Genomic DNA, 26574 nt, shown 5'->3' on the forward strand with positions numbered 1-26574 from the left:
GCCCGAGGAGGCCATTCTCCATAGTATGATACATACCCAAGCTAAGAATGGAAACCAAACGGGTGGAATCAGAAGAGGATGTGGATGAGACTACTTATTGTAGGATAGTGCGGCCTAGAGCCGCTTGTGAATTGTGAAAAGGAGAAATATTATAATGCTTGATAAAGGGCGTAATGGATAAGCAGGTGGCCACCTTACATATCTCCACTAGGGGGGCATTTGTAGCTAATGCCGCAGAGGTAGCTGCACTTTAGGTAGAATGCGCCATGATCCCTAACGGCATGGGAAGCTTAAGGGATTCATAGGCCACCGAGATGCAAGATTTTATCCAGGCGGAAAGCGTGGCCTTGGAGACCTTAAGACCAAGGGACAACTGTTGGAAGGAGACAAAAAGGGAATCTGAAAGTCGAACTGATTTGGTCCTGCGCAGACAGGTACGGAGGGCCCGTCTGACATCCAGTGAGTGCCAAAGTTTTTCTTTGGGATGAGTAGGAGAGAGACAAAAGGAAGGTAGGACTATGTCTTGTGACCAGTCAAAAGGAGAGTTGACTTTTGGAAGGGGGGGGGGGTCAGGCTTCTGGATGACAGCATCCAATTGGAGAAAACAGAATTCCTTCCATGCTGACAGAGCACCCAGTTCCGACACCCTACGGGCAGAGGTGATAGCCACCAAGAAGAGGACTTTTAAGAGAAAGAAAACAGAGGTCAACCTCTGAGAGAGGCTCGAAGGGAGGTCTGCTAAGGGCATTGAGAACCTTGTTCAGGTTCCAAGTAGGGAATCTGTGGACAGGAGGAGGGGCCAAGTGACCCTCTTAGGAATCTTCAAAGATGGGGATGAAGCTGCGAAGATGAACCAGACTGTAGGCGAAGAACCAAAGATAAGACAGAGGTTTGGCGTTTCAGGGTGCTGGGATGGAGCCCCATGTTGAGACCTGCTTGGAGAAAGGAAAGGACCTTGGGAACGCTTGCTGACAAAGGATCCGTATGTTTCCTAAGAGCCCATCTGGGAAAGGCTGCCCAAGTGGCCTGGTATATGCGGTTCATAGAGGGTCGAAGTGAGGCTAGAATAGTTTTTTGAACTGAAGGGGTATAACCCTTCTTTGCTAGCAATGCACGTTCAACCTCCAGGTGGCTAGGTGGAGCCACTGAGGCTCTGGATGTCAGAGGGGGCCTTAAAGGAGAAGATCCAGCCATACAGGGAGATGCCATAGTGAAGCGGCAGCAAGCTGCAGAAGGTTGGAGAACCAGGGCCTCTGAGGCCAGAAGGGGGCCAGGATGAGTCTGCCCTCTCCAGATGAGGTTTTGGACCAGCTTGCCCATCACTGCAGTGGTGGTGGGGAGGCGTATAGGAGATCTGGTGGCCAAGGTGAGGTCAGGGCATCCGTCGCTTCTGCTTGTGGGGAGAAGAAGCAGGAAAAGAACCTGGGGAGAAGATGATTGCGTGGGGAGAAGAAGCAGGAGAAGAACCTGGGGAGAAGATGATTGCATGGGGAGGCAAACAGCTCCATGAGTGGCTGACCGAAGTGATGTACAACCTGAAGAAAAACCTCCCGATGGAGAGACCATTCTGCTTGATCTATCGATTGGCAGCTGAGCCAATTGGCGTGAATGTTTGCTGTGCCCTGAAGATGTTCTGTCACTATTGATGATAGATGACACTCCGCCCATAGAAAGAGCCTGTCGGTCTCTGCCATTAGCATCCGGGACTAGGTGCCTCCCTGTCTGTTGATATGTGACTTGATGGTTACATTGTCTGCAATGTTTATAGTTTACTATAAACTATAATAAAACCAAAGTTTTAGTGTTCGCCAAGCAAGCTAGACGGTATAATTGGTCTATACAAGGACACAAGATTGAGCAGGTTAATTCCTTTAAATATTTAGGAATTACGTTTCATTCTGTTGATTCTAGAAATGCCCATTTTAATTCCATCAGGCAATCTGCTCAATTGGTTATAAATAAAATCAAATCTTACCATTTTACACATGGTACTGCGTTTATACCTGCTACATTGAGACTCTATACAGCTAAAGTATATATGGAGCCCAACTGAGACCTGCAATTAATTTCGCCTCATTCGAGGCTATCCAAACTAAGTTGATCAGATGCATTTTACAAGTACCTTGTTGTGTTCCTAATGCTGTCATCAGAAGAGAAGTTGAGCTTATTAGGTTGGAATCTTTATATTGGTGTTGTTTTTCGGTTCTGGTTAAAATGGGTTTTTAGACAGGTGGATTTGGCCTCTTTGGTTATGAGGCATGGTTCCAACTCAAGTTGGAAACGAGCAGTGTTGAGTAAATTTTCAGAGGATCTGTTTACTGCAGGAATTGAGAAGGCCAGGAAGTTAGTTAAGCAATGTGTTTGGGACACAGAAATTCAACAAGAAGCTGCATGGATCAAGCATGGTTTATACTTAGGGAGTCAAGCTATCAATCTTAAACCTGCTAAGTATTTTGATGTGGTGCTTGTTCCTAAATTTAGACGAGCTCTCACTCTAGTGCGATTAAATGTTCTTCCCACAGAAGTATTGGAAGGCAGGTACAAGGGAGTTCTGCTATGTTTACGACTTTGCCCATGTGGTAAAGGGGCTATGGAATCCACCTTGCATGTTATCCTTCATTGTGATTTTTATAGTGAACCCCGTTCAAGACTTATATCTCCTATGTTATATAATTTGCTTGGCCAATCTGCTTGTCCAATCTTTTAACTAATGTGGATAATGACATTATCTCTGGAGTGGCCAGGTTTTGTTATATTATTTGTAAAATGCATATTGATTTATTGTAAATGTTTGTTGGTCAGTGACCGAATAAACTTATCTCTCTCTCTTGTCCGCGAGTACAAGGACATGCATATGATGGACCAAAGGACAAAACTGCAGTAGAGCCAGCCGAATCGCACGCAGCTCCAACCAACTGATGTTGTGTTGTCTCTCCCATGTTGACCATACGCCTTGGGCATATTGGCCGCTGCAGTGGGCCCCCCAGCCAGACAAGCTGGCATCTGTAGTTACAATTTTCCAATGCAGGATTGTGAGAGGGAGACCCTTCAACATGGCGGACAGCCACCACCATAGAGAGTGACAGACCTTGGAAGACAAGAGGACCTTCTTGTGCGTGCAAGCCATAATGTCCTCCTGGAAGGGAAGGAGGAGCCACTGAAGAGGGCAGGAGTGCCAACGAGCCCATGGAGTGCACTCCAGGCATGAGATCATGGACCCAAGCACCTGAGCCAGCATTATGAGGTCCGTCGAAGGCACATGAAGGTGAGGACTGATGAGAGAGCCCAGTTTCTGGTGACGTTCTGGTGGTAAGGAGACTTACTGATGCCGGGTGTCAATGTTGGAGAGTTTGAGAAGGGACAAGGTGACTCTTCTGGTAGTTCACCAGGAAACCGTGGGTGTTGAGTACAGAGAGCATCTTCTGAACAGATTGTTGGGTTTGAGTGAACGAGGATGCCCGGATAAGAAGAAGATCATCCAGGTACGAGTACACGTGGACTCCGCTGGACCGAAGATGGGCAACCAGTGCCACCATTATCTTGGTAAAAACCCTCAGGGTCGATGACAGGCCAAAGGAGAGGGCTCTGTACTGATAATGGTGGCTGTTGTAGAAGAATCTGAGGAACTGATGATGAGCAGGGAGGATAGGGACATGAAGGTAAGCCTCAGACAGATCGATAGATGCCAGGAAGTTGTGAGGTGCCATCAATTCCTTGATAGAACAAAGAGGTTCCATGCAGAACTTCCGTCTGCGTACGAACCGATTGAGAGACTTAAGGTTTAAAACAGTTTTCCAAGTTCCATCCTTTTTTGCAACTAGAAATAAAAGCGAATAAATGCCCCCACCATAATTCAGTCAACAGCACGGTTTTGATGGCGTTGATCTGCTGGAGATGTTGAATAGCAAGAACCATCCACAGATATTTGTCCGAAAACTTGGATTTGGGAGTTCTGGTGATGTGGTCCCGGGGGGATGTGTTAGGAAGTCCACAGTGTAACTGCGGGTGATGGTGGAGAACACCCAGCGATCTTGTGTAGCGGCTTCCCATTGTGCAGAAAAGTCGAGAAGCCTGCCTCCCGCTGGAGGATCGTCATTGTGTTCTAGGGGGGAGGAAGGATGTCTGGGCAAAGAGTCGAGATGATCAACCTCTGGATGAGCCACCTTCCCGTTGCTGCCACTGGTTATGCCAGGAGGAGTGATATGAGAAGCTTCTGTTATCCCCTGATGAGGATAAGGAAGGCCTTTGGTTTCCCCTGAAGGGACGAAAGGACTGGGTATTAGTTCTAAAAGGTCTATGAAAATCCCTAAGGGTAGATGGTAGAGCTTTTTTTTTTTTAATCTTTAGTCTCTACAAAGATCGGGTCCAAACTTTCCTGAAGAGCTGGGCCCCTGTAAAGGGAGTTGCCGAAAGATTAAGCCTAGACCGTGAGTCCATGTTCCAGTGCTTGAGCCACAAGGAACGGCGGACTGTTACCCCTGAAGCCATAGCGCGGCATACTGGATACAGTCCAGGCTAGAATCCGCCATAAAGGCAGTGGCCTTGGCCAATTTGTTTAAACCCTGGCACACTTTGGTGACCTTGGGAGGAATCATAGGGGCGATTTCTTTAACCCAGAGCATAGAAGCCCTGGCAAAAATGGAATTTGTGGTGGCCGCTTTGATAACCGTGGCCGAAGCAGAATGCGACTTATGAAGGAGCATATCAGTTTTATGATCCTCAGGAGATCGGAGTTGTTCCTCACCTCCCTTGACCACTACTGAGGCAGACACCAATTAAAACACAGGAGGGTCCACTGTGGGTACCGCCTGGAGAGAAGAAATTTCTGGTGGCAAGTTATAATGTTTTTTAGGAATCGGACCCAAGGCCTTGGATGAGGCAGGAGTTGCCCATACAGCCAGCATAATGTCCTTGAACAGCAGGGGGAAACAGACTGTAGCCAAAGGAATGGAACTGGAAGGGAAAACTTTATGATCAAGAGAAAGAGCAGTACTAGAATTATCAATCGGGGTCATATCATTCATAGTCAGCGTAGTGTAGTGGTGTAGTGGTTAGAGTGCTGGACTAGGACTGGGGAGACCCGAGTTCAAATCCCCATTCAGCCATGAGACTCGGTGGGGGACTATGGGCCAGTCACTTCTCTCTCAGCCTAACCTACTTCACAGGGTTGTTGTGAGGAGAAACTCAAGTATGTAGTACACCGCTCTGGGCTCCTTGGAGGAAGAGCGGGATATAAATGTAAAATAATAATAATAATAATAATAATAATAGCGCACCTCACCTTAGAAAGCATGACCTCAAAATCAGAAAAGGAAAATAGGCGGTATGAAGATGGGAGATGTGCCATGGTGATCACATCTGAGAGTTCTCTCTGTTCTTTGTCTCAATGGGAGACCTCATTGCCATCATTACCACTAAATCCCTCCTCATGGTCAGAGAGGGGGTTGACGGGAACAGTGAAGGGTAGGCGTGGGTTAGGTGGAATCTGTACAGGAGCAGAAGGAGGAGCAGGAGGAGGACAGGGGCATAGAAGTCAACACTGCCTGTTGGTGTGGGGTAGGCTGCTTGGGTGAGGAGCCCCCCTTTGAGGATGAGGACAGTGAAGGAGATCTGGGTCTCTTCTTTCTCCTCAGGGCCCTTGGGTGAGGCTGGAACAAGCTCCTCTCATTAGCCGGAATAGGGTGTCTACTAAGGCTGGATTCTGTGGACGAGGAGAGAGATTGGTGGCGGTTAGCCCTGGGTGCCAAAGGGAGAGGGAGAGAGGGCTGTGGAGCCAGGAATGGCACATGAGCCCGGATAAGATCAATGAATTGGCGATTGATCAAATCTCCTAGCCAAGCCACGGTATTGGGTGGGAGGGGGTTAACATTGAGGACTGGCATGCTACACATGTCCCCTGGGCTTGCAGGCGGTGCGGAAGGCCCCGATTGGAAGAGCGGGTTGCTCCGGCAATGAAAAGGCAGGAAGGCTTGGCCGCGGCGATGGGATGCTCCTGTGTTGGCATGGCCGATGAAGAGGGCAGGTACTGAGGAGGTGGAAGAGGCGCTCTGGGCGGTGGCACAGCCGCAGTCTCCTTCACAGCTAACTCCGTCTCTCCTTCCAGTGGTTGGGGAGGAGAAGGGTCGATCGATGTTGCTTGAATCATGATCACCTCCTCCGGCGACGCAAGAGGAGGGATCGGAGGTAGAGGTCGGAGCCGAGCGCCCCAGCTCAGCGGCAGGTCAACTTCCTTGAGCTCCAACTCTGGAAGGCAGCAAGGTGGACGCTCCTCACAGACCACCTGGATCAGGAGACGCTCGCTCAGGCACACAGCCGAAGCAGGCGCTAAACATGCTTTGGATGCAGAAGACCGTTCTTGCGCTTCATCCCTCAAATGTTTGGGCTTCTTTTTTGCTTCCTTCTGTTCCTTTTTAGAGAGCCTGGTTGAGGAGGTGGGAACCGCTGGCCATTTAGGTGGGCCGCGTATGCCGGGGGAGAGATGGATGGAGCAATGTCTCCCGGCGGGGCAGACACGCGAAAGGGCTGTTTCAGAGAGGGATCCCTCTAGTGGAGCGCCAGCATGAGCGCATTCCATAGGAACAAACAGAAAATGAAAGAAAAACGAAAACATAATGAGCTGTATTAGAGAGATGACAAAATAAAGGTTTTAGAATTTAGAATTTGTTGAAAAGATGACTTCTCTCCCCCGCCCTTGCACAATACCAGTTAGAAGGAGAAGGAAAAAAGGGGTGGGGGGCAAGCTAGCCAAGCACAAATCCAAAAACTTTGCAAGAGCAAAAGAACCGACCTGTTTGTGGAGCAAAGACAGGACCGGAACTGGGGCTGGGTCGCCTCCTACACAGTAAGCTAGCCACGCCTTCAGTTCTTTCATTGGTCCTGTCTGGAGCATGCTCAGTCCGCAATCCCATACTATGGAGGATGACCTCCTCACGCTGTGGAAAAATAAGAGTACTTCAAGCTGATATTTACCTTCTAACAATTACCTCATTAAAAAATTAAATATGTTGCATCTTATAAAAACCTGAATGTGATGATGAATATTTACCACTTTTCAACAAACAAGTTATCAAAGGGATTTACATAGCAAGCTCTAAGAAAATGGCTCCCTGTCACCAAAGGGCTCACAATCTAAGATAAACACAAGGCAGACACCAGCAATAGTCACAAGAGGGAAACTGTGCTTGGATTCAAGGGGTATAGTTATGGTTTCCCTGCTAAACATAAAAAAGAGACCCACCACTTTAAAAGCTGCCACTTCTTTTTTTAAGCTGCTACTTTTTCCTAGGAGGAAAGGCCATTTTATGGTTAATCTTTTTCAATCCCAGAACCAACCCCTCCCCTGAAAAATAACATTCAGTTCTACTGATTAAAATTTGACTTCACCTACTAAAACTGACCTCACCAACCAGACTGACTAAAGCTTGCAACTCTGACAGTAGCTCAAAGAAATGTATTAATTTTTAGGAACAGCAGATAAGACTAAAGGGTAGTTTAATGCAACAGTTGTTTCAAAAAGCAGCATGATGTTTGGTGAAAGATGCTGCCACATGTGTCATATTTGATGGAAAATAGCAAACAACCGATTTGCTTAAATAATCAAACACAACACAGGTACCAACCAATCATTATAGCCACCTACTGAGAAAAATAATGAAACCTCCATTTTGCAACAAACTGCATTGTACTGCTTATTATCCTAAAGTGGTTAAATGCCTGCATATCACTGAAAATTTATGATTTCAGCTGTTCAAGTGGAAATCACCTCAAAGATATGGCTGACCAGTGTGGAGTGGGGGGAATGTTTAAAGAGAGTCTGGGGGAAGGAAAATAAAATAGCTAATTCATTTGCAAATACTGACAACTTTAGTAACATACATCATCTCTAAAAAGTCCCTAAAAATCCTGTGTAATGAAGACCAACAGGAATGTATTTGATCACTCTTTCTTTAGACACAATAATATGAGATGGTCTTGAAATCTGAGTACAGATGCCTCCTTTGCTCAAGGGAAAATTACTCTATAACTAGTGAGGAAGGATTAATGTGTCTAAGTGAATCATATTGGAGGAACATCCCTGCATCCACCTGCACTGCACCTGGCCTATGAATCAACAGTGTCCTGCAGTTTCCACAAGGGATCAGTCAGAACAGAAACTGAAGCACCATGTTCAAAATAGCCATCTGCTATGAACTGCAAGCAAAGACAAGGGAAGGAAAAACACTTACCTATGAGTGGAAGCTCATCCATAGTAATGCCCTGAGATTTGAGGTGCTTCTTGATACAGGCCAGCCGCTGCACATTGGGCCCCCAGCGCCTGCCCAGCTTGTGAATGTGCTGAATCTGGGTTACAAACCGCATTTCTTCATTCAGCTTGCACTCAGGTCTCCAGTCAGGAGGCGGGATCACCCTGCACATCCCATACTTCTCTACCTGAGCACGGATTGACTCGATGTATATCAACGGGTCATGGAACTCCTTTGCAGAAGGCTTGAGGATAGGAATCTCCTCCATCGCGGCCCACCCAGACTTGATGCTCCCCTTCTCGTGCTTCCCCGTTGAGTCATGTGGCTTGTGCAAGGACTCCGTTTGAGAGGTAGAATGATTTTCACAGGAGGCATTTTCAGTTTTGCTATGTGCTTGTTTCCCCGGCGTGTTCTTCCCAGCAGCGGCTCTCTTCGGCCTGTTTCTCTCCAGACTTTTCTGTGGCACTTCCTGACTTCCAGGCTTTTTCACATGGCCATTCAGCAAAGGCTTCTCCACAGGTGCCTTTTTACTTGGGGCTTCAGTCACATTGGCTGCCCCTTTTATCTTCTTGGTTGGTGACTGCGTTTTGTCTATGTGGTTTGCCTCCTCCAGCCTCCTTTTCGAATTGCGTAGCCCCTCCCTCAACTGCCTCCCGACCTCCTTAGTGCATGTCTTTTGGTTCAACTTGCCATTGACCTTGACACCATTAACAGCGGTAGTGTTGGGCTTGGCCGCTCCAAGGGATAGCACCTGTTTGCGGGTTTTTGCATTGCTACTTTCCATTTTCCCTGAGATTGTGTGGTTGACAGGTGAACTGGGTTTGTGGTGATTTAGTTTGGTTTCCTTGACCAGTTCTTTCTTGGCTTTGGTGTATGTGACAGTTCCCTTTGTCACTGTTGCAGTATACTTCACAGTTTTGGACGGTGAAGGTCTGACTTCTCTCATCTTTTTGGCACTGGCTGTGTTTGCACTCGGAGATGACATTCGAGTGACACCATTGACCTTTGAAACCTGGGAAAGCCAGGAGTGTCACAGGGCAGGGAGAAGGAGAGAGAAAACAGAGAAATAAATTAATTTAAAAAAAAAAAAAAATCAAAATAGGCCTTCAAAGGTCAGTTCTCTAACCACCACTGGATTCAAGAATCCATTACCACCCTACTTCCTCCACTGAAAAGCTAACTCATACTAACAGCAATAAGATAATTGTGCATGTGAACACAATTATATACATTATATATAATATACACCCAAGAGATCAGTCTGGGCCAGAAGGATCCACCTTCTAGAACAATTTCACAGTCACAAGGCAAATATTTCTCAAATAGTTATGATAGGTGCAAATACTTTTTTTTTTTTTTTAAGAACTTAGCTGGTAGAATAGATGCCAATTCCAAAGAAGTTTGATATCGAGGCAGTTCCACTTTTATGCAATGAGCACAGTCCAGCAAGAGCAAGTTGCAACTCATTCCCAATGAAAGGGATTGAATAGGACTTAAGTCCCAAGCTCCACTGATTTCACTGAGTATTAGCTGCAACTAAACGTGATTGGATTTCCCTGCAGTATTTCTTAATTATATAACTGCTCCAACACTTGACCAACATTAGACAAAAGCTATCAAGTTCTGTGAAAAGCAGGCAGAGATAATTATTGCTGAGAACAAAGACATCTACACATTTTGCCACATACACTTTGGTTAAATTGTTTTAAGTTTTTTGTATATGTTTTTAACTTGTTTTATGCTATTGTTAACCGCCCAGAGATGAAAGTTTGGGGCGGTGTACAAATTTGATAGATAGATAGATAGATAGATAGATAGATAGATAGATAGATAGATAGGGGTGAGAGTGTTTGTGATATTTAGTTTCCAAGTAGAGCTGAAAAAGCCTGTGGCTAGCATAGAAGGCAAGAGGGTGCCCACAATCTTCTCCTGTTTTTAAAAATGTTATCTCAAACAATGCCTCTTTACAGGTATTGTGAAGGTTATAATTGCTAGGGTTCCAAAAATTGGTAAGAAATGGGACAATAAGCCACCCACCTTCAAGCAGCCAGGCTTGAATATTTCAGCATAATGTTCTTTAACCCCTGAAACCCAGCAACTGTTAAAGCAAAATGGCACCATCTGTATAGTATAATAACCATGCAGCATACCTCCCCAACAGTGCTTGCTTGGTCAGCAGAATATCAATGGCACAAGAAAGCACAAGCATGAACCCAGATCATCCAGTGATTTGCTCCCCTCTTTTAGCATCATCAGGGCCAAAATAGGCGATCCTGTGCCTGTGCAGGAGGATCTGCAGTACTACAGCTCTGCCTGTCACCACAGCAATGTGGAGTCACACTTGTTTCAATTTCTCATTGCTGTGCAGTTACCAAGGATGCACAAGTCCTCTTGGAGGAAAAGGTTTACAGCACAAACCACACATCTCACTCTTTTCCCTTTGGAACAGAAAGCTGTTCCAACAAGAAAGCAATTCCACATGGCTACCTAGAAGAAAAAGCACGTGGCAACAGGCAAAGTCTTTGTTTCTTTCACACCTGTAGAACTCAAGAAGTAAAGCTCTGAGAAGAAATTCAGAAGGTTCATTGTTCAGGTCTGGCATGTGGGAAGGGATATTTGGGGTCATAGCAAGGACTTACAGATACTGGGAAAATTCACATGCACACACATACACCACCTCATGTTAAGTATCACACAACCACAAGCAAGCAAATTTAATCAAAAAAGAAGGTTGACCCGAATTTGTGCATACTCGTGAGAGAGAGAGAGAGCTCAGTCACCAACAGCTCAGATCCCATCATATACTTGAAGTCGGGGGTTTTGTCCCAATGTGCATCACTTTACACTTGCCAAAATTGAACCGCATTTGCCACTGTCGCCCACTCACCCAGTTTGGAGACATCCTTTTGCAGCTCCTCACAGTCAGTTTTGGATTTCACTACCCGGAAGAGTTTGGTATCATCTGCAAATTTGGCCACCTCACTGCTTACCCCTGCTTCTAGATCATTTATGCATAAATTAAAAAGCACTGGTCCCAGTACAGATCTCTGGGGGACCCCACTTCTTACTTCCCTCCACTGTGAAAATTCTCCATTTATACCTACCCTGTTTCCTGTCTTTCAACCAGTTAGCAATCCACACATCTACTTGTCCCCTTATCTCATGACTGCTTCATTCATTCATTCATTCATTCATTCATTCAATCAATCAATCAATCAAATAACTCCTTAGGAGTCTTTGATGAGGAACTTTGTCAAAAGCTTTTTGGAAGTCCAGGTACACTATGTCAACTGGATCACCCTGATCCACACACTTGTTGACACTCGCAAAGAACTCCAAAAGGTTTGTGAGGCAAGATTTCCCTTTGCAGAAACCATGCTCGTTCTCTCCCAGCAGGGCCTGTTCTTCTAGGTGCTTTACAATTTTATCCTTGAGGATGCTTTCCATCAATTTGCCTGGAATGGACGTTAAGCTAACCGGCCTGTAATTTCCTGGATCGCCCCTGGATCCCTTTTAGAGGATTGGTGTTACATTGGCTACTTTCCAGTTCTTTGGTACAGAGCCCAATTGCAGGGATATAATTTATATATTTTAGCAAGGAGGTCAACAATTTCACATTTGAGTTCTTTGAGAACTCTTGGGTGGATGCCATCCGGCCCTGGTGATCTGTTAGCTTTCAGTTTTTCCAGACAGTTTAGAACATTATCTCTTGTCACTTCTATCTGATTCAGTTCTTTAGCCTCCATCCCTGAAAAGCCTGGTTCAGGAACAGGTATATGCTCAGTATCCTCTGCCGTGAAGACGGACGCAAAGAACTCATTGAGCTTCTCTGCAACCTCCATATCCTCCTTAATAATCCCTTTCACTCCCTCATTGTTGAATGGTCCAACCGCCTCCCTGGCAGGTTTCCTGCATCTGATGTATTTAAAGAAGTTTTTGTTATTCCCCTTGATACTTTTAGCTAAATGTTCCTCAAACTCTCTTTTTGCCTCCCTTATCGTCACCTTGCATTTCTTTTGCCAGAGTTTGTGTTCCTTTCCATTCTCTTCATTTGGAGAGACATTCTGCTGCAGGTTCAGGCTTCTAACCATATGTTCAAATTCTTCTGCTTCTTCATAACTGATATAATTTCTTTCCCCTTACTCCTCCTTTCACTCTGCTCATCAGTTGTTCTGCTGCTATGTATTGCCACTGTCTCTCTTCTTTCATCTCTGGCACTTTTAGTTTTGCTTTTTCTTGTTCAGACTGATATTCTTACTACTTGCTCCCTAGTCTAGTCTTTTCTCAAGATCCTCTTTTCCAGCAACTTCTTTCCTGAACCAGCCTTATCCTGCCACTTATCTGCAGGATTTTTGTGGTCCTGTCCCTAAATACATGTGAAATGCTTGTAGTAGTGGGATTTTGCTACTCTTTGTTTTGTGGCTTCATTACAAAAATCAACTTATCTGTGAAGATAACAAGGAAAAATCTGAAACAATAAAATTGCACAAAGAAAATAAAATTACTTCTGTTCTTTAACTGCTGAAGCCCTATGAACGACTAAAGCAAATTAGTTTTAAAGGATTGGTTGAACTGCAGGTAGAGAAAAATGTTGAAGCACTCTGCATCAGTATATTTGGGATGACGGTCTCTCTCTCTCACACTATGCTGAGTGGGAGACTTTGGATCTATCTTCAGTTGTGGCATTGATTAATGTGACATTAAAACTTGCCAAGTCTCTCAGTGCCTTGTTTTCTTGTACCCCAAACATACAGTATGTGCGTAATATGAGCAGCTGCAACTTATACTGAAAATATGTTCATCCTTTTTGTGAAAGATAGCAGTACTTAAGGTATTACTTATATTGTTCACCTCTCATGCTAGAAAATAAAAAGCAACATGCACTAGATACTTTCTAAGAGAGGTGATTTTGAGCAGACTACCTACACAGCTCTCAGAATTGCTAATAAGGAGGCATAGATAGATATCGGTTCGTTCATTTGTTTATTTGTTTATTTATTTATTTAAAAACTTGTTTCTGTCTGAATTTGGTTTGTGGCTGAAACCAATACAGACTAGCTATAACAGTCTTAAAAGAAAGCCCCAGCCGTGCTCTAGGTTAATGATGATAGCCTTAGCCTCAGCAAAGGCTTAAGGAAAGGGTAAAGATTATATAATGACAAGATTCCTCTGCATGTTCAGACCTTTGGAAAACTGCTTTTCCATGATCCTTGACACACATCATTTTAATGCTCTGCCAGTTTTAAACTAGGATAAAAACTGCCAAGACAAGGAACCTCTGAAATTGCATGGGGAATTTCAGGAATTGCAACCTACCATAACTAGTTAGGTACATAAAAACTACCTCAAGAGTACTTCCATCTAGATCCTTCTGAGCCAGTTACCAAGCTCCATAGGTACATATACTTCACACATCTAATATTCACTAGTAGATTATAAATACACCATTCCAAGTCTTCCAGAATTGTACATACTAGTATCAGGGAGTACGTTATGTATTCCAAATTTCTATTTCTCATTCCAAACGGAACACTCCCTCAGCATGGAGTTGCCAAGAGAAGGCCAAAATATTAGGGCAAACTTTAGTGCTGTCAGCTTTTCTAAATCTGCTTCACTGTCTTGCAGATACTTCACCTTTCTCTCCCCAAAAAGGCTTGTCAGAAAGAATGTACCCTGGTTCATGTACAAGAATATGTATAGATGATATCACAACATACATTGAGCTGCAAAAAACCTCTTTCAAGTGAGAAAAATATTGGTGGGGGGTGGAATTACATGGCCATTTTACACTGTTGAAAGGCTTCCTCTTTTGCTTATAATTACCATACAGGACGCTGCAGGGTAATCTGAGTCAAAGAAAGCAAAAGTAATTGTGGAAGGCAGTTTCTTACCTTTCTAGTGTTGACATGTCTCCCCCCATTAACCAAACACACATAACTTTTGAGAGCCAGTCTAACAAAAAGGCTGCACTTGGTGGCTGCGCAGGATCACCACTGGGGTTCTAGAGTCAGCATTCCATCCAGAGGCAGTGCTAACACTGAGCGCATAAGAAAAGAGTCGATTTCATTGTAAAAAGAAGTAACAGTGATTGATCATTAGCTTTCACCACTTTTTACACTGAACAAAGCTTTGCAGCAGGGGGGGGAAATACCCAAGCACTACTCACTTCTTTTTCTTGGCTTCCCTCATTCTCATCCACACTCATAGACTGAGACACCCATTCACATAACTCTTACTCAATAGGAAACAAAGTATTCCTCTAACCAGAGGAAATTCTGTTAAACTCTTTTTAAAAATGAAAAAAAAAAAAGGGAAAAAAAGGAACCATCTCAGTCTTGCAATATTTTGACCATTGCTTGCATAACCAATAGAGGGCCTCATTGAGTTAATTTCCAATTCCCTCAACCCCTGGGGGATTGAGAAGGGGGCTAGAGAGCACTTATGCCAACATCAGAAAACATACACCAGAGTGGGGGTGGGTGGAGGGGAGATGTATAGAACTACTGTACAGGAAGAACATTACAGAAAAACAGAATGGGTTTTAGAGCCAAGACTCAAGTGAAACAAATTCCCCCTTTCAGGCGTGACTAATTATTCAACATGAATCATAAACGTAGAAATATACTGCGATTGAATGCTAAGTTGTTAATCTTTTTATCTTCCCAAGTCTACTATACTGACAAAGCAGTTTTCTAATTACAGGAGCTCAGTCCTGAAGTGAATTTATCCAGAGGATCATATAAGAATAGTGATCAAGGTTACTTTAAGGATTGGACTGGAGGCTTAAATAAGACATTTCATCCTTTAAAATACTAAACATGGTTGCCTAACACAAGGGACTTTACAGGTTTCATTACTTCACTTGTAAGTATTCTGTGTATGTGTTTAGCATACTGTGATGCTCCTATCCAAAAAGGAAACCTAACGTATGCAGCGCCTATTTAGAGAGTGTGTAACAGGAGTTACATGCTCAGGAATGCCTTGATATCATAGTCGCCAAAAGCTTTTCACACCTGACAGTCTCAGAAGCCCTATCATCATGCTGTGAAGACCACGTTTCCTTCCTCTGCTTTCTCTGTCATTTATTCTCTTCCTATAAAGACTAATGCCTTACGTTCCTTTCACTGTCTTGAAAAAAGAAAATAAACATAGAGCTGCAGACACTATGAAGAATTTATTATAAAAAAAATGAATTTCCAACATCGGCTTTAGGATTGAGATTTATTATTCCTACAAAGATAGCTTAGCAAGAAATCTGCAGCAAGTCTGAAATTTAAGAAAGTGCCTCCTTCTTCATGAATTCCACTGCTTATTATGATCATCAGGGAGGTCAGGTTGCAGTTGCCACTGGCTCGCTTGGTGGCATCCCAAAATTGGGCCTTCTCTAGAGTTGCCCTTGAGGTTCTGGAACACACTCCCAAATGAAATCAGAATCTCCCATCTCTGGTTGTTTTTAAGCAACTTTTGAAAACATGCCTGTTCCATCAGGCTTTTCGTTTATGATGTTTTAAAGATCCAGCCTCAAAGGCAGGATGCCTCTGAGTACCAGTTGCAGGGGAGTGACAGCAGGAGAGAGGGCATGCCCTCAACTCCTGCCTGTGGCTTCCAGCAGCATCTGGTGGGCCACTGTGCGAAACAGGATGCTGGACTAGATGGGCCTTGGGCCTGATCCAGCAGGGCTGTTCTGTGGTAATTTTAATCTGCTTTATATGATTCTTAGGTTTTAGTTGCTGTTTGTTTAAACTGTAAACTGTCTTGAAATTTTATATAGGGTGGTATATAAATGCATTAAATAAATGCATTTATATACCACCCACTTATACAACAAATTGGTGGTGCTGGGTCCCGGGGACAGGATTGGGTTTTCATATTGGTGAGTAGGAAGGGGGTGAGAGATGGAGAGCAGAGGATTAGAGGTTAATGAAGGGAGGTGGAGGATTTGGACAATGGTAGGGAAAGGAAGATATGGCAATAGGCGGAGGAGATCAGGGAGTAGGGCCCTTAGAGATTCACGGGCTCAGAACTTCTCTAACCTTCGCTCTGTCTCAAAGGAGAATGGGAGATGGGAGTGGATACACCCGACATTGATGTTATGTAACGCCAGATCCATTATTAATAAGAACAGCACCTTGCAAACATATTTTGTGGAGGCAGGTGTTGATCTGGCATTTGTAACTAAGACCTGGATGAGGGAAGGCAAGACAGTCACCCTTACTGAATTAACCCCGCCTGGGTTTAAAGTTCTTCATCAGTCGCGGGTCAGGGGTCGGGGTTGCTGCCATTATTCGAGAAAATTATTCTTATAGCGAACTCCCCGCCCCTGAGATCCCGGGAGTTGATTGTGTAGGTTTAAAGTGGGATGCTGCTGAGAGTCTAGCTATCTGGTTGGTGTATCGACCACCTAATGCACCGCCAGAGGCTTTACCCAGTTTGATGGAGGCGGTAGCAGGGTGGGCTCTGAGGTACCCGAGGCTTTTAGTTCTTGGGGATTTCAATGTTCACATCGATGACCCGGTCTCTACTGAGGCACAGGAGTTAGTGTCAGCTATGACGTCCTTGGGACTCTTGCAATTTGTTACGGGTCCTACCCATCAATTGGGTCATACTTTGGATCTGGTTTCTGGGATGGGGTTAGAGATGTGTCCATTTTCAACTGAGAGGGTGCCATGGTCAGACCATTATACCTTGAAGGCACAGTTGGGGGTCATACCTCTGCCCCACTCAGAGGGAAGGCAGGTTTATGTTTGCCCAAGGAGATTAATGGACCCGTTGGAATTACAGCACGCTTTACGGGATGCCCCCTGATGATTCGTCGGATGCCCTAGTTGCCGACTTGAATAGCTGGCTTTCTGAGGCTATTGATATGAGTGTACCGCCACGTCTTCTGATATGTCCCCAGAACCCAGCTCCGTGGTATACGCCATAGCTGAGGGAGATGAAATGGCGTATCAGACAATTAGAGTGGGGCTGGAAGAGAACCCAGGACGAAGTGATGAGATCACCTTATAGATCATTTATGAGGTCCTATGAGGTAGCGGTGAGGGACGTGAAAAAAGAGTTTTTTGAGGCTGCCATTGGATCCGCAAGCTTATGGCCGGCTAAAGTATTTGAGATAGTTCAATCCCTGACAAATATTTCTGGTACAGATCATGAAGTTAGAGAATGGGGTATTGGCTGTGAGGTTTTTAAGGGCTTTTTTGCAGATAAAATCTCGCTGCTCTGCCGGGACCTCCCCCTCACTCTTGATGCAACTGAGGAATTGGAGGCTCTGTGGTCGTCTACTGGGCCAATTTTTGAGAATTTTAACCAACTTTCAGAGGCCGATGTTGAAAAAATTCTGATGGCTACGAGGCCTACCACATGTCCCCTAGACACTTGCCCCTCCTGGCTGATGAAGGCCACCCGAGAGGGGTGGCAGACCTCCCTTGGAAATATTATTAATCTTTCCCAGGAGATGGGGATTTTCCCAGGAGAGCTGAAAGAGGCATTGGTTAGGCCACTTTTGAAGAAGCCAGTGTTGGATGCTTCGGAGCCAGCTAACTACCACTCGGTATCGAATTTGCCTTTTTAAGTAAAGTGATAGAGTGAGCAGTAGTAGTACTACTTCAGACATTTTGGGAGGATGCAGCAATTTCCGATCCCTTCCAGTCTGGGTTTCAGCATGGGCATGGGGTAGAAACGGTCCTTGTCACCCTAGCTGATGATCTCCATCGCCAGCTTGATAGGGGAGGATCGACGCTGTTATTGCTGTTAGGTCTCACAGCAGTATTCGACACTGTGGACCATGATATTCTGGTTGACAGCGTAGCTGACGCTGGGATTCGAGACATGGCCTTGTTGAGGCTGCGTTCCTTCCTACAAGACCAGGGATATAGGGTGGCAATGGCGATGAGAGGTCTTCACGTCAGGTACTAACATGTGGTTCCCCCAGGGGGCTATTCTCTTGCCCTTGCTGCTCAATATTTATATGCGGCTGTTAGCAAAGCTGGTGAGGAATTTTGGGCTAGGGTGCCACCAATATTCAGATGACACCCAGCTTGTTCTGCTGATGGACGGAAGGGCTGAGGACACCATAGCCCAGCTGACTAGGTGTTTGGAGGCGGTCGCAGACTGGCTGAGGCAAAGTTGTCTACGGTTTAATCTGGATAAGACTGAAGTTCTGTGGCTGGGCCCGAAGTGGTCAGGGGGGAGCTTTCAATTACCAACCCTTGATAGTGCTTGTTTGATACCTCAGCCTACTGTGAAGAGCCTGGGTGTGATTCTTGATGCCTCTGAATATGGAGGCTCAGATCATGGAGGTCACTCAAAAGGCCTTCTTTCAGTTACACCAAATACAGTGGCTGGCCCCCTATCTGTCCCCTCCAGACTTGTCCACTGTGATTCATGCGACGGTCACTTCCAGGTTAGATTACTGCAACTCACTTTATGTGGGGCTGCCACTGTGCCTAACTCGGAGATTGCAACGGGTGCAGGATGCAGCGGCCAAGGTCCTTACTAAGGCGCCTTGGTGAGCACATGTGACATCTTTGCTTGTTCAGTTGCACTGGTTGCCCGTTGAGTCCCGGGTTAAGTTTATGTTATTAACCTTAACATTTAAAGCCCTACACAGTATGGGCCCTCCACACCTCCAAGACCGCCTTGTTTGATATGTCCCTTGCCATGTCCGGAGATCAGCCACAAGTAATGCCTTAGTGATCCCGGGCCCTAGGGATATTAAACTGCAATCAACAAGAGCCAGAGCCTTCTCAGTGGTGGCCCCGACTCTATGGAATGGTCTCCCCGATAATATCGGAGCTCTCCATGATCTGTTGGCCTTTCGTAAGGCATGCAAGACTGAAATGTTCCGCTGGGTGTTCGGTCACTGAGATAGGTGGTCGTAGAGTGATCCTGTAATCCATAGTTATATGTGGAATGAGTACTGTATGGGGTTGTGGTTTATGAGGTTATGTAAGATATTTTTATGGAATTGTGTTGCTGTGTATGTTATTGCTTGTAAACTGCCCTGAGTCCTATGGGAGTAGGGTGACGACAGGTTGCTTACCTGTAACTTGGGTTCTTTTAGTGGTCATCTGTGCTCTTACACGAATGGGCTTTGCAGCTGCACAGAGATCTCATCGGAGCTTCCCAAGCTAGATACCAGACTTTTGGCGGTAACCCCGCCCCCTCGGTATAAAGGCGGCTACATGGGCTTCCCTCTCCAGTCTTCTGAGTCCGCAATTCTGAAAGAGACTAGCAGAAAAGACATGAGGAGAGGGGAGGATGTGTGGGCGTGCAAGAGCACAGATGACCACTAGAAGAACCCAAGTTACAAGTAAGCAACCTGTTGTTCTTCAATGTGGTCTCTGAGCTTTACACGAATGGGCACATAGCAAGCTGCACCCATGCTATGCTTACCTGGAGGTGGGATCAGGCAAAGATGGATTGTAACACTGTCCTGCTGAATGCCGTGTATTTTATGGCTTGGACATCTAGGGCATAGTGATGAATGAACAAGTGCTTTGAAGCCCACATAGCCGCTTGACAGATGACCTCCAAAGGGATGGACCTGTCAAAGGCCATAGAAGCTGCAACCACCCTCATCGAGTGCGCTTGTATCAAGGATGGAGGCGGTTTCTTTGAAAACTGGTATGCAAGGGAGATGGTGCGAACCACCCACCTAGAGATAGTTTGGGCTGATGCCTGTTTGCCCTTATTGGGTCCTGAATGAAGGATGAAGAGAGAGTTGGATCCATGGAGGGAAGACGTGCCATCTATGCAGAATGCCAGCGCCCTGCGGGCATCAAGGGAGTGGAGGCGACATTCGGCATCGGTGGACGGCTTTGGGAAGAATGAAGGTAAGGAGATGGGTTGAGAACGCTGAAAGGAGGTGACAACCTTAGGTAGGAAGGTGATGTCAGGGCGAAGCACTACCTTTTCTTTGTGTTAGGTAAGGAAGGGCAGATCAACCCTTAGTGCTCTGAGTTCACTGATGCGCCAGACGGAGGTGATGGCAGTGCGGAATGCCACATTACATGACAGGAGGTCCATGGAAATTGTTGCCATAGGTTCGAATGGCTGGTGCATAAGAGTGGATAGGACCAAGGTGAGGTCCCATGCTGGGGCCATCACTGGCGGATCTGGAGAAAGGTGATTAAGGCCCTTGAGGAAATGTTTGACAGTTGGATGCTGGAACCAGGATGGAGTAGAGACCAGAGAGTTAGCCACTATGGCCACCAGGTGTACTCTCAGTGAATGGATTTTGAGTCCAGATTCCTTCAGGGAGAGAAGATAGGAGCAGATGTGTTCTACCGAGAGAGAAGTTATGGAAATGATGCGATCTGTCAGGAAGTTTTGGAAACGGGTCCATTTATGCGTGTAGGAAGCTATGGTGGATGGCTTACAGGCTGCATTGAGGACATGTTGGAAGTTTAGTGGAAGGGTGGGGTGAGGTGCCAGGTCAGAAGGTGGGTGACCGCCTGTAGATCTTCCAGGAGCGACTGGGGATTGTCTGCTACTACGAGCCAGTCGTCTAAAAATGGGAAGATTTGAATATTATTCTGTTGTATGTGGGTGACCACTGTGGGCATGCATTTTGTAAATACTTGTGGCGTCGATGCCAGCCCAAAGGGAAGGGCTCGGAACTGGTAGGCAGTGTCCGCTATTTTGGAGCGGAGGTAGCGGCGGCGTTGAGGTCTGATAGTGATATGGTAACAGGCGTTGCGGAGGTCGATGGAGACGAGCCATTGGTTCTTGCGAAGGAGGGAAATGATAGTGGGGATGGTCACCATCTGAAATCTGCGGTAAGTGATATGTGAGTTTAGATTGCGGAGGTCCAGGATGGGACGGAGGGAGCCGTCCGGCTTGGGGAATGTGAAATATCTTGAATGAAATCCTGGGGAGTGCGGGTTGCGCACCTTTTCTATTGCAGACTTTGTGAGAAGTGAATCGACCTCCACAAGGAGGGCTGGGGTGGCTGGAGTTGAAACTGGTAGGTTGTATGGAGGAGTGGATGCAAATTCTATGGCATACCCTATTCTGACAATGGTTAGAGCCCAAGAGTCTGGGGGGGGTTCCGAGGAAGAGATACTGATCCTCGGGCGTCCTCTTCAATTAGTTTAAAAAGAGGATCTGGGTCCTTTTATCCTCTTGGGATAACTGAAAGCCCAAGGAAGATGCCATTCTAGAGATGAAATCAGCAAAAATTTTGAAATCCTCGGAAGGCGAGCTGGGTCTGGGTTCCAGAATAAGCGATGCTGGGGACTAACCCAATGAGATGTGATCCGAAATCGAGGAGTCTGGACCCTCATCATCTGAAGAGGAATCAGAAGAGTCTCTGGAAATCGGAGAAGGGGGAGTATGAACCCTGAGTCTGGCAAAAGCGGGTCTTGTATGTGGGGTAATGGTAGCAGTTGCCACTTGAATAGGGTAATTCCTAGGTGGAACCCGGGGAGGTAGAAGAGATGTGGTCCAAGGTGGAACTGGAGGTGGAAGCGTGGACGATCCCGAGCGAGGTTTCGGTATCAACAACGCTGATGCTGAAGGAAGCGGAGAAGCGGATCTGTATTGTGCCAGTTTAACGGCACTCACTATTTGATGTTGGTAGGACATCTCCTGGTCGGCGTAGTAATAGTCTGACTCTTGCTCCAACTGTTTCGCATCGTGGTCATCTAGGGCTGCTTCGAGCTCCCGATCGGTCCACCGTCTGGGTTGTTCAGGTGGAATCTGTTCTGGATCTGATTCATGTTCAGATTCGTAGACGGAAGCATGAGGGCTAGAAATATATTGCACGTCGGTATCGAGAATAGTCTCGGTTTGAAGGGTACGAGACCGTCACTTGGTATCATGAGCCGGTTTTAGTCTCTTTTTCGGAGGAGCTTCATCACAAACCTGACGGTTTTTCTTTCTCTTCTACCTTTTAGGTAGTTGGGCTGACTGTGGCTCAATGAATGCTGCCCTCGAAATCGACACTGCCACTGAGGTTGTCGGTATCGATGTCGAAGTCTGAGTGCCAGGATTGACAGGCAAATTCGCCACAGGTGTGGATACCACTATCCCCGGAAGGGAAGAAATGGGCTGTAAGCCCTGGGCTGGAGGAGGGCCGCTTGTCAACGCTTGCATGGTCGGTTTCGATTTTGCAGAGCCCAAAAATTTCAGGGCCTTTTCCCAGAGCCAAGATCGAAGGCGAGAGGCTCGATTTTTCTGTGCCTGTTTAGTAAACGCCGCACAATGGGAGCGGGAATCAAGTTTGTGGGATTCCCCCAAGCAAAATAAGCAACGTTTGTGGCCGTCGGTGGATGGAATCTTTGCTCTGCAGCGTCCACACTGCTTAAAGTTTGTCGTCTTGGTCATAGGCCTCAAGAGTAAGTTGTATAGCGCTAGGCCCGAGGGGCATGGCGCAAGTGGGGGGGGGTACCGGGGAGAAAAGAAAACGCTAATGGAAGGAGATACTGAAATAAAAAGTAGGATAAAAAATAGTTTGGGAAAAGCTGGTACTTAGCAATAGCTAGAGAAGATCTCCAACGATGTTGGATCTGTCCGCGGACGAAGAAAGACTTGAGAGGGAAGCCGGCACAGCTGCCTATATACCGAGGGGGCGGGGTTACCGCCAACAGTCTGGTATCTAGCCTGGGAAGCTCTGACAAGGTCTCTGCACAGGCACAAAGCCCGTTCGTGTAAAGCACAGAGACCACGTCAAAGAACATATAAAACTAACCAACTAAATAAATAAATAAATAAATAAATAAATGAGACCTAGCACAAAGTAATCACACTTAGAGCCGGGTCTCACGATCCGTGAGACCTGGCTTCTTCGGGTGAGCGGGGAGAGTGGGTTAAGCCCCTGTCACGAGCGGAGAGGGAGCCCTGGGCGGCCGGATTGGCCGCCCACACGATTGCCGGCTCCGAGACGGAGCCAGTGGGGGCTGGGAAGCTCAGGGCCCTAACCCCAGTGTGCCCTGCACGAGTGCGCAGGGCATACTGGGGAGACCCCCAAGCCGGGCTTTTCACCCCCCAGCCGGGGGTCTACTCATGAGTAGGCGCGGCGTGAAGGCACGCTGTGCCTACTCACGATTGTAAAAAGTAGGTTTGTGGAGCACTCGCTCCGCAAACCTGCTTTTTACCAGGGGTTCCAGAGCAGGTTAGCCGCTCCAGAACCACCGGGCTCGGCTGTGAGCCCGGTGGTACTGACGATCAGCAAAAATCGGGCTAGCAGAGGCTAGCCCGATTTTTGCTGATTGTCAGAATAGCCCCTTAGTTTTTCTTCAGTCCTTTTTGCACTGCAGTGATGGGCCCTTCTGTTGTCTGATTTTGTACATCTCTGTGTTTTGTCACATACCTTGCACTATATTCCCTAGCCTGGACTATGCAGGAGGTATATGATCTGTGTGGAACATAAAGTATCCGTGTGATGTTGTGAATGCTGAGAACCCTTGCTTACTCATGTATTTTGTAAGATTGCAGGAAATCTTCATCTCCTCTTCACCCTACTTGTTCACATAAGCACATCAAAAATTGTGCAGATACTGTAAACAGAAATTCCACCAGTGAGACTTACTGGTTCTACACATAAGCCTTAAGAATGGCTATATTGATTTGAATTTACAGAGACCTAAACAGAAAAGATGCTTACTGGCAAGAAGATGGCTTGGGGCTCCTGACCCAATTACTAAATATGGATAGGGAAGTGACCTCAAGGAGTGCCAGTTGGCAACCAGCCAAAAGCATTCAGGTCTCGCCAAGCCTTCTCCAGCTGAACAAACATCAGCCAAACAAAGCATTGCTTTAGGTTCTGTTGGCTCATGGAGGTACTAGAGATTTCTGGCACAATACTGATTCATTACCATAGAGATTGAATTATTACCACAGAGAAAAGATACTTAGTTGATGATAGATCAGAATAAAGGGTAGGGGGGCGGGAAATATTATACAGATACAGACCTCTGAATTCTGAGGTGCCAACTAGCTGGAATTTAGCATATAGGCAGCAGAAATGGCAGCTTTTCTAAAGAACCTCTTCAGTAAAATTTGAAATAAACTGAGGAGTGGTGAAGAATCATATGTAGGCTCAAGGCAGGAAATCCAGAGCTAGAGCATCCCCAACAGAGAAATGTTCAGCTTTTGCCTGAAGACCTCCAGCAAGGGAGAGCCTACCACTCACTAGCCAACAGGTTTCATTGCCAAACTACTCCTATCTATAACTTAAACGGGTAAGATCTATCCCTACTCTCTGGGAGAGCAGAGAACAAGCCTTTGCCCTCTTATGTATGACAGCCTTTTGGGTATTTGAAGAGTGCAATCAGGTCCCATCTCAGTCTCTTCTCCTCTTGACTAAATATACCCAGTTCCTTCAACCTTTCATCACAGGGTTTGTTTTCACGCACTGTGAAAAACATTCCCAAAGAGAGCCAGTATTTGATTAAAACTTCCAGAGACTGCTGAATGTGACCCTACAGAAAGATACGGTCATGTGAATTCATCCTTACTAACAAATGGACTATTATATTTTAAATGATGTGAATAATATGTAGAACCCTCATGAAACTAAGTGTATAGTGCTAGAGATATGCATCAAAATGTGCAAAAAAAGTTCTCTTCATTGTTCTTACTGGTCATGGAAAGCCAACCTTCCTTCCTTCCTATCACAATTTCAAAGCCTATCAATTTTTTCTACAGCATAGAAAGAACAATAAGCAAAGCACCTTAACGTAAATGAGCCGTTGCATTCCAACTGGTGTGCCACACTTTACCTGTTTCCTTAAGTCCTGAGCCGATCGATGAAGGGTGTGGTGGTTGTTAGCAGTGAGCCCTTTCGTGGAGAAGCCTGTGTTTGTTGTGGGATGGTGGTTAGCAGCAGCCTGGTCTTTTCGACTCTCGGACCTATGTTCGCTGTTTCTCTCCTTTGCTGGCGTTGCCTCCTTGATTTTGTGTTTCTGAACAGGTTCTCTCTCTTTTGTTGATTTGCTGGAACCATTGAAGACTAGGAAGAGACGAGAAAGAATCATGAGAAGAATGAGTGGAATTAACAGAGGAAGCAAGACCAAAAATAACTCCAGTTCAGCTTATTTTAAAACAATTGAATAAAAGTAGAAGCAGTTAACTAACATATTTAGTCCTTACTAACTGGGCAAAGCCTGGGCAGAGCCAGCATGATATAGTGGTTAGAGTGCTGGACTAGGACCGGGGAGACCCGAGTTCAAATCCCCATTCAGCCACGATACTAGCTGGGTGACTCTGGGCCAGTCACTTCTCTCTCAGCCTAACCTACTTCACAGGGTTGTTGTGAGGAGAAACTCAAGTATGTAGTACACCGCTCTGGGCTCCTTGGAGGAAGAGCGGGATATAAATGTAATAATAATAATAATAATAATTATTATTATTATTATTATTATTATTATTATTATTATTAAAAGTGGTAACTCATTTATATTTAGAAGTGGGAGAGCAACTGTCCCTATTCAGTCCCAAATTATGCCCCTTAGTGGTTGCAGGTATGCCCCTTGTGTTTCTTCTTAGATTCCCTTTGGGATAGGGAACCATTTTCTCATACCTTTTGCTATGTAAACCACTCAACAACCTTTGGTTGGAAGGTGGAATAACAACAACAACAACAACACTTCAACACCACAGGGGCCACAGAAATCACCATCAGCCAGTTACAAAAAGCAGCTTTACTAGGAACAGCCTATATTCTGCAACGATATCTATAACAATTGACAATAAAATTCAGCCATCCCAGGTCCTTGGGAAGGACTCAATGTCTGGATAAAACAAACCAGTCAATAACACCTGTCTGACTGTGTAAACAAGAAATAATAATAATAATAATAATAAATTTAATTAATTTTTAATTATTAAATGCTGATGTAAAGAAACCAGAATAGCTACCAAGTAACACACAAGAGTATTATAAACAGTTTGAGCCTATTTTTCAAGCAAGGCCTATGCAAGCAGGATAAGGTCACCCGTACGTGTCTGTGTGTAATACTACTAATCACTGTTTTGTATCTGCATAGTTACACAGCCCTTGCATTGCTCCAACTCAAATGAGTTATGCTACACAGGCACAATGGCAGAGTTGGAATGGTGCAGCTGTAGCATGAAAGGCCCTGCATTGCCTCTGTATGAGGACATGATGGGGGGAAAGGATCTGGAGAGTGGCAAGGTTAGTATCTCATCCACAGCAGTAGGGTCAGGACTATCTTCCTACCCCAATATTTGTGCAACACTGTGCACAGAAAACACAAGCATTAATTCAAAACAGTACCACAGAAAAATGCTTAGTTCCATGGAACAAAGGACATACATACTCAAGTGTCAATGAGAAAATAAACCATCTCAACACACACGACACACA

The 26574-nt window shown here is 45.6% G+C and overlaps 1 protein-coding gene across 5 annotated transcripts in view; it reads right to left on the reverse strand.

Moving 5' to 3' along the window:
* The window catches only part of JARID2 (jumonji and AT-rich interaction domain containing 2), a 307280-nt gene that overhangs the window by 35211 nt on the left and 245495 nt on the right, over positions 1–26574 (reverse strand). For all 5 annotated transcript variants that reach the window (XM_053249989.1, XM_053249990.1, XM_053249991.1 and 2 more), the window contains 2 exons: positions 24968–25197; positions 8226–9255 (listed from right to left, as the gene is read on the reverse strand). In XM_053249989.1, coding sequence (XP_053105964.1) covers positions 8226–9255; positions 24968–25197 — 1260 coding nt within the window. The remainder of the gene's footprint in view (positions 1–8225; positions 9256–24967; positions 25198–26574) is intronic.

Source organism: Hemicordylus capensis, chromosome 4, assembly GCF_027244095.1.
Source record: "Hemicordylus capensis ecotype Gifberg chromosome 4, rHemCap1.1.pri, whole genome shotgun sequence".
Taxonomy (NCBI): Eukaryota; Metazoa; Chordata; class Lepidosauria; order Squamata; family Cordylidae; genus Hemicordylus; species Hemicordylus capensis.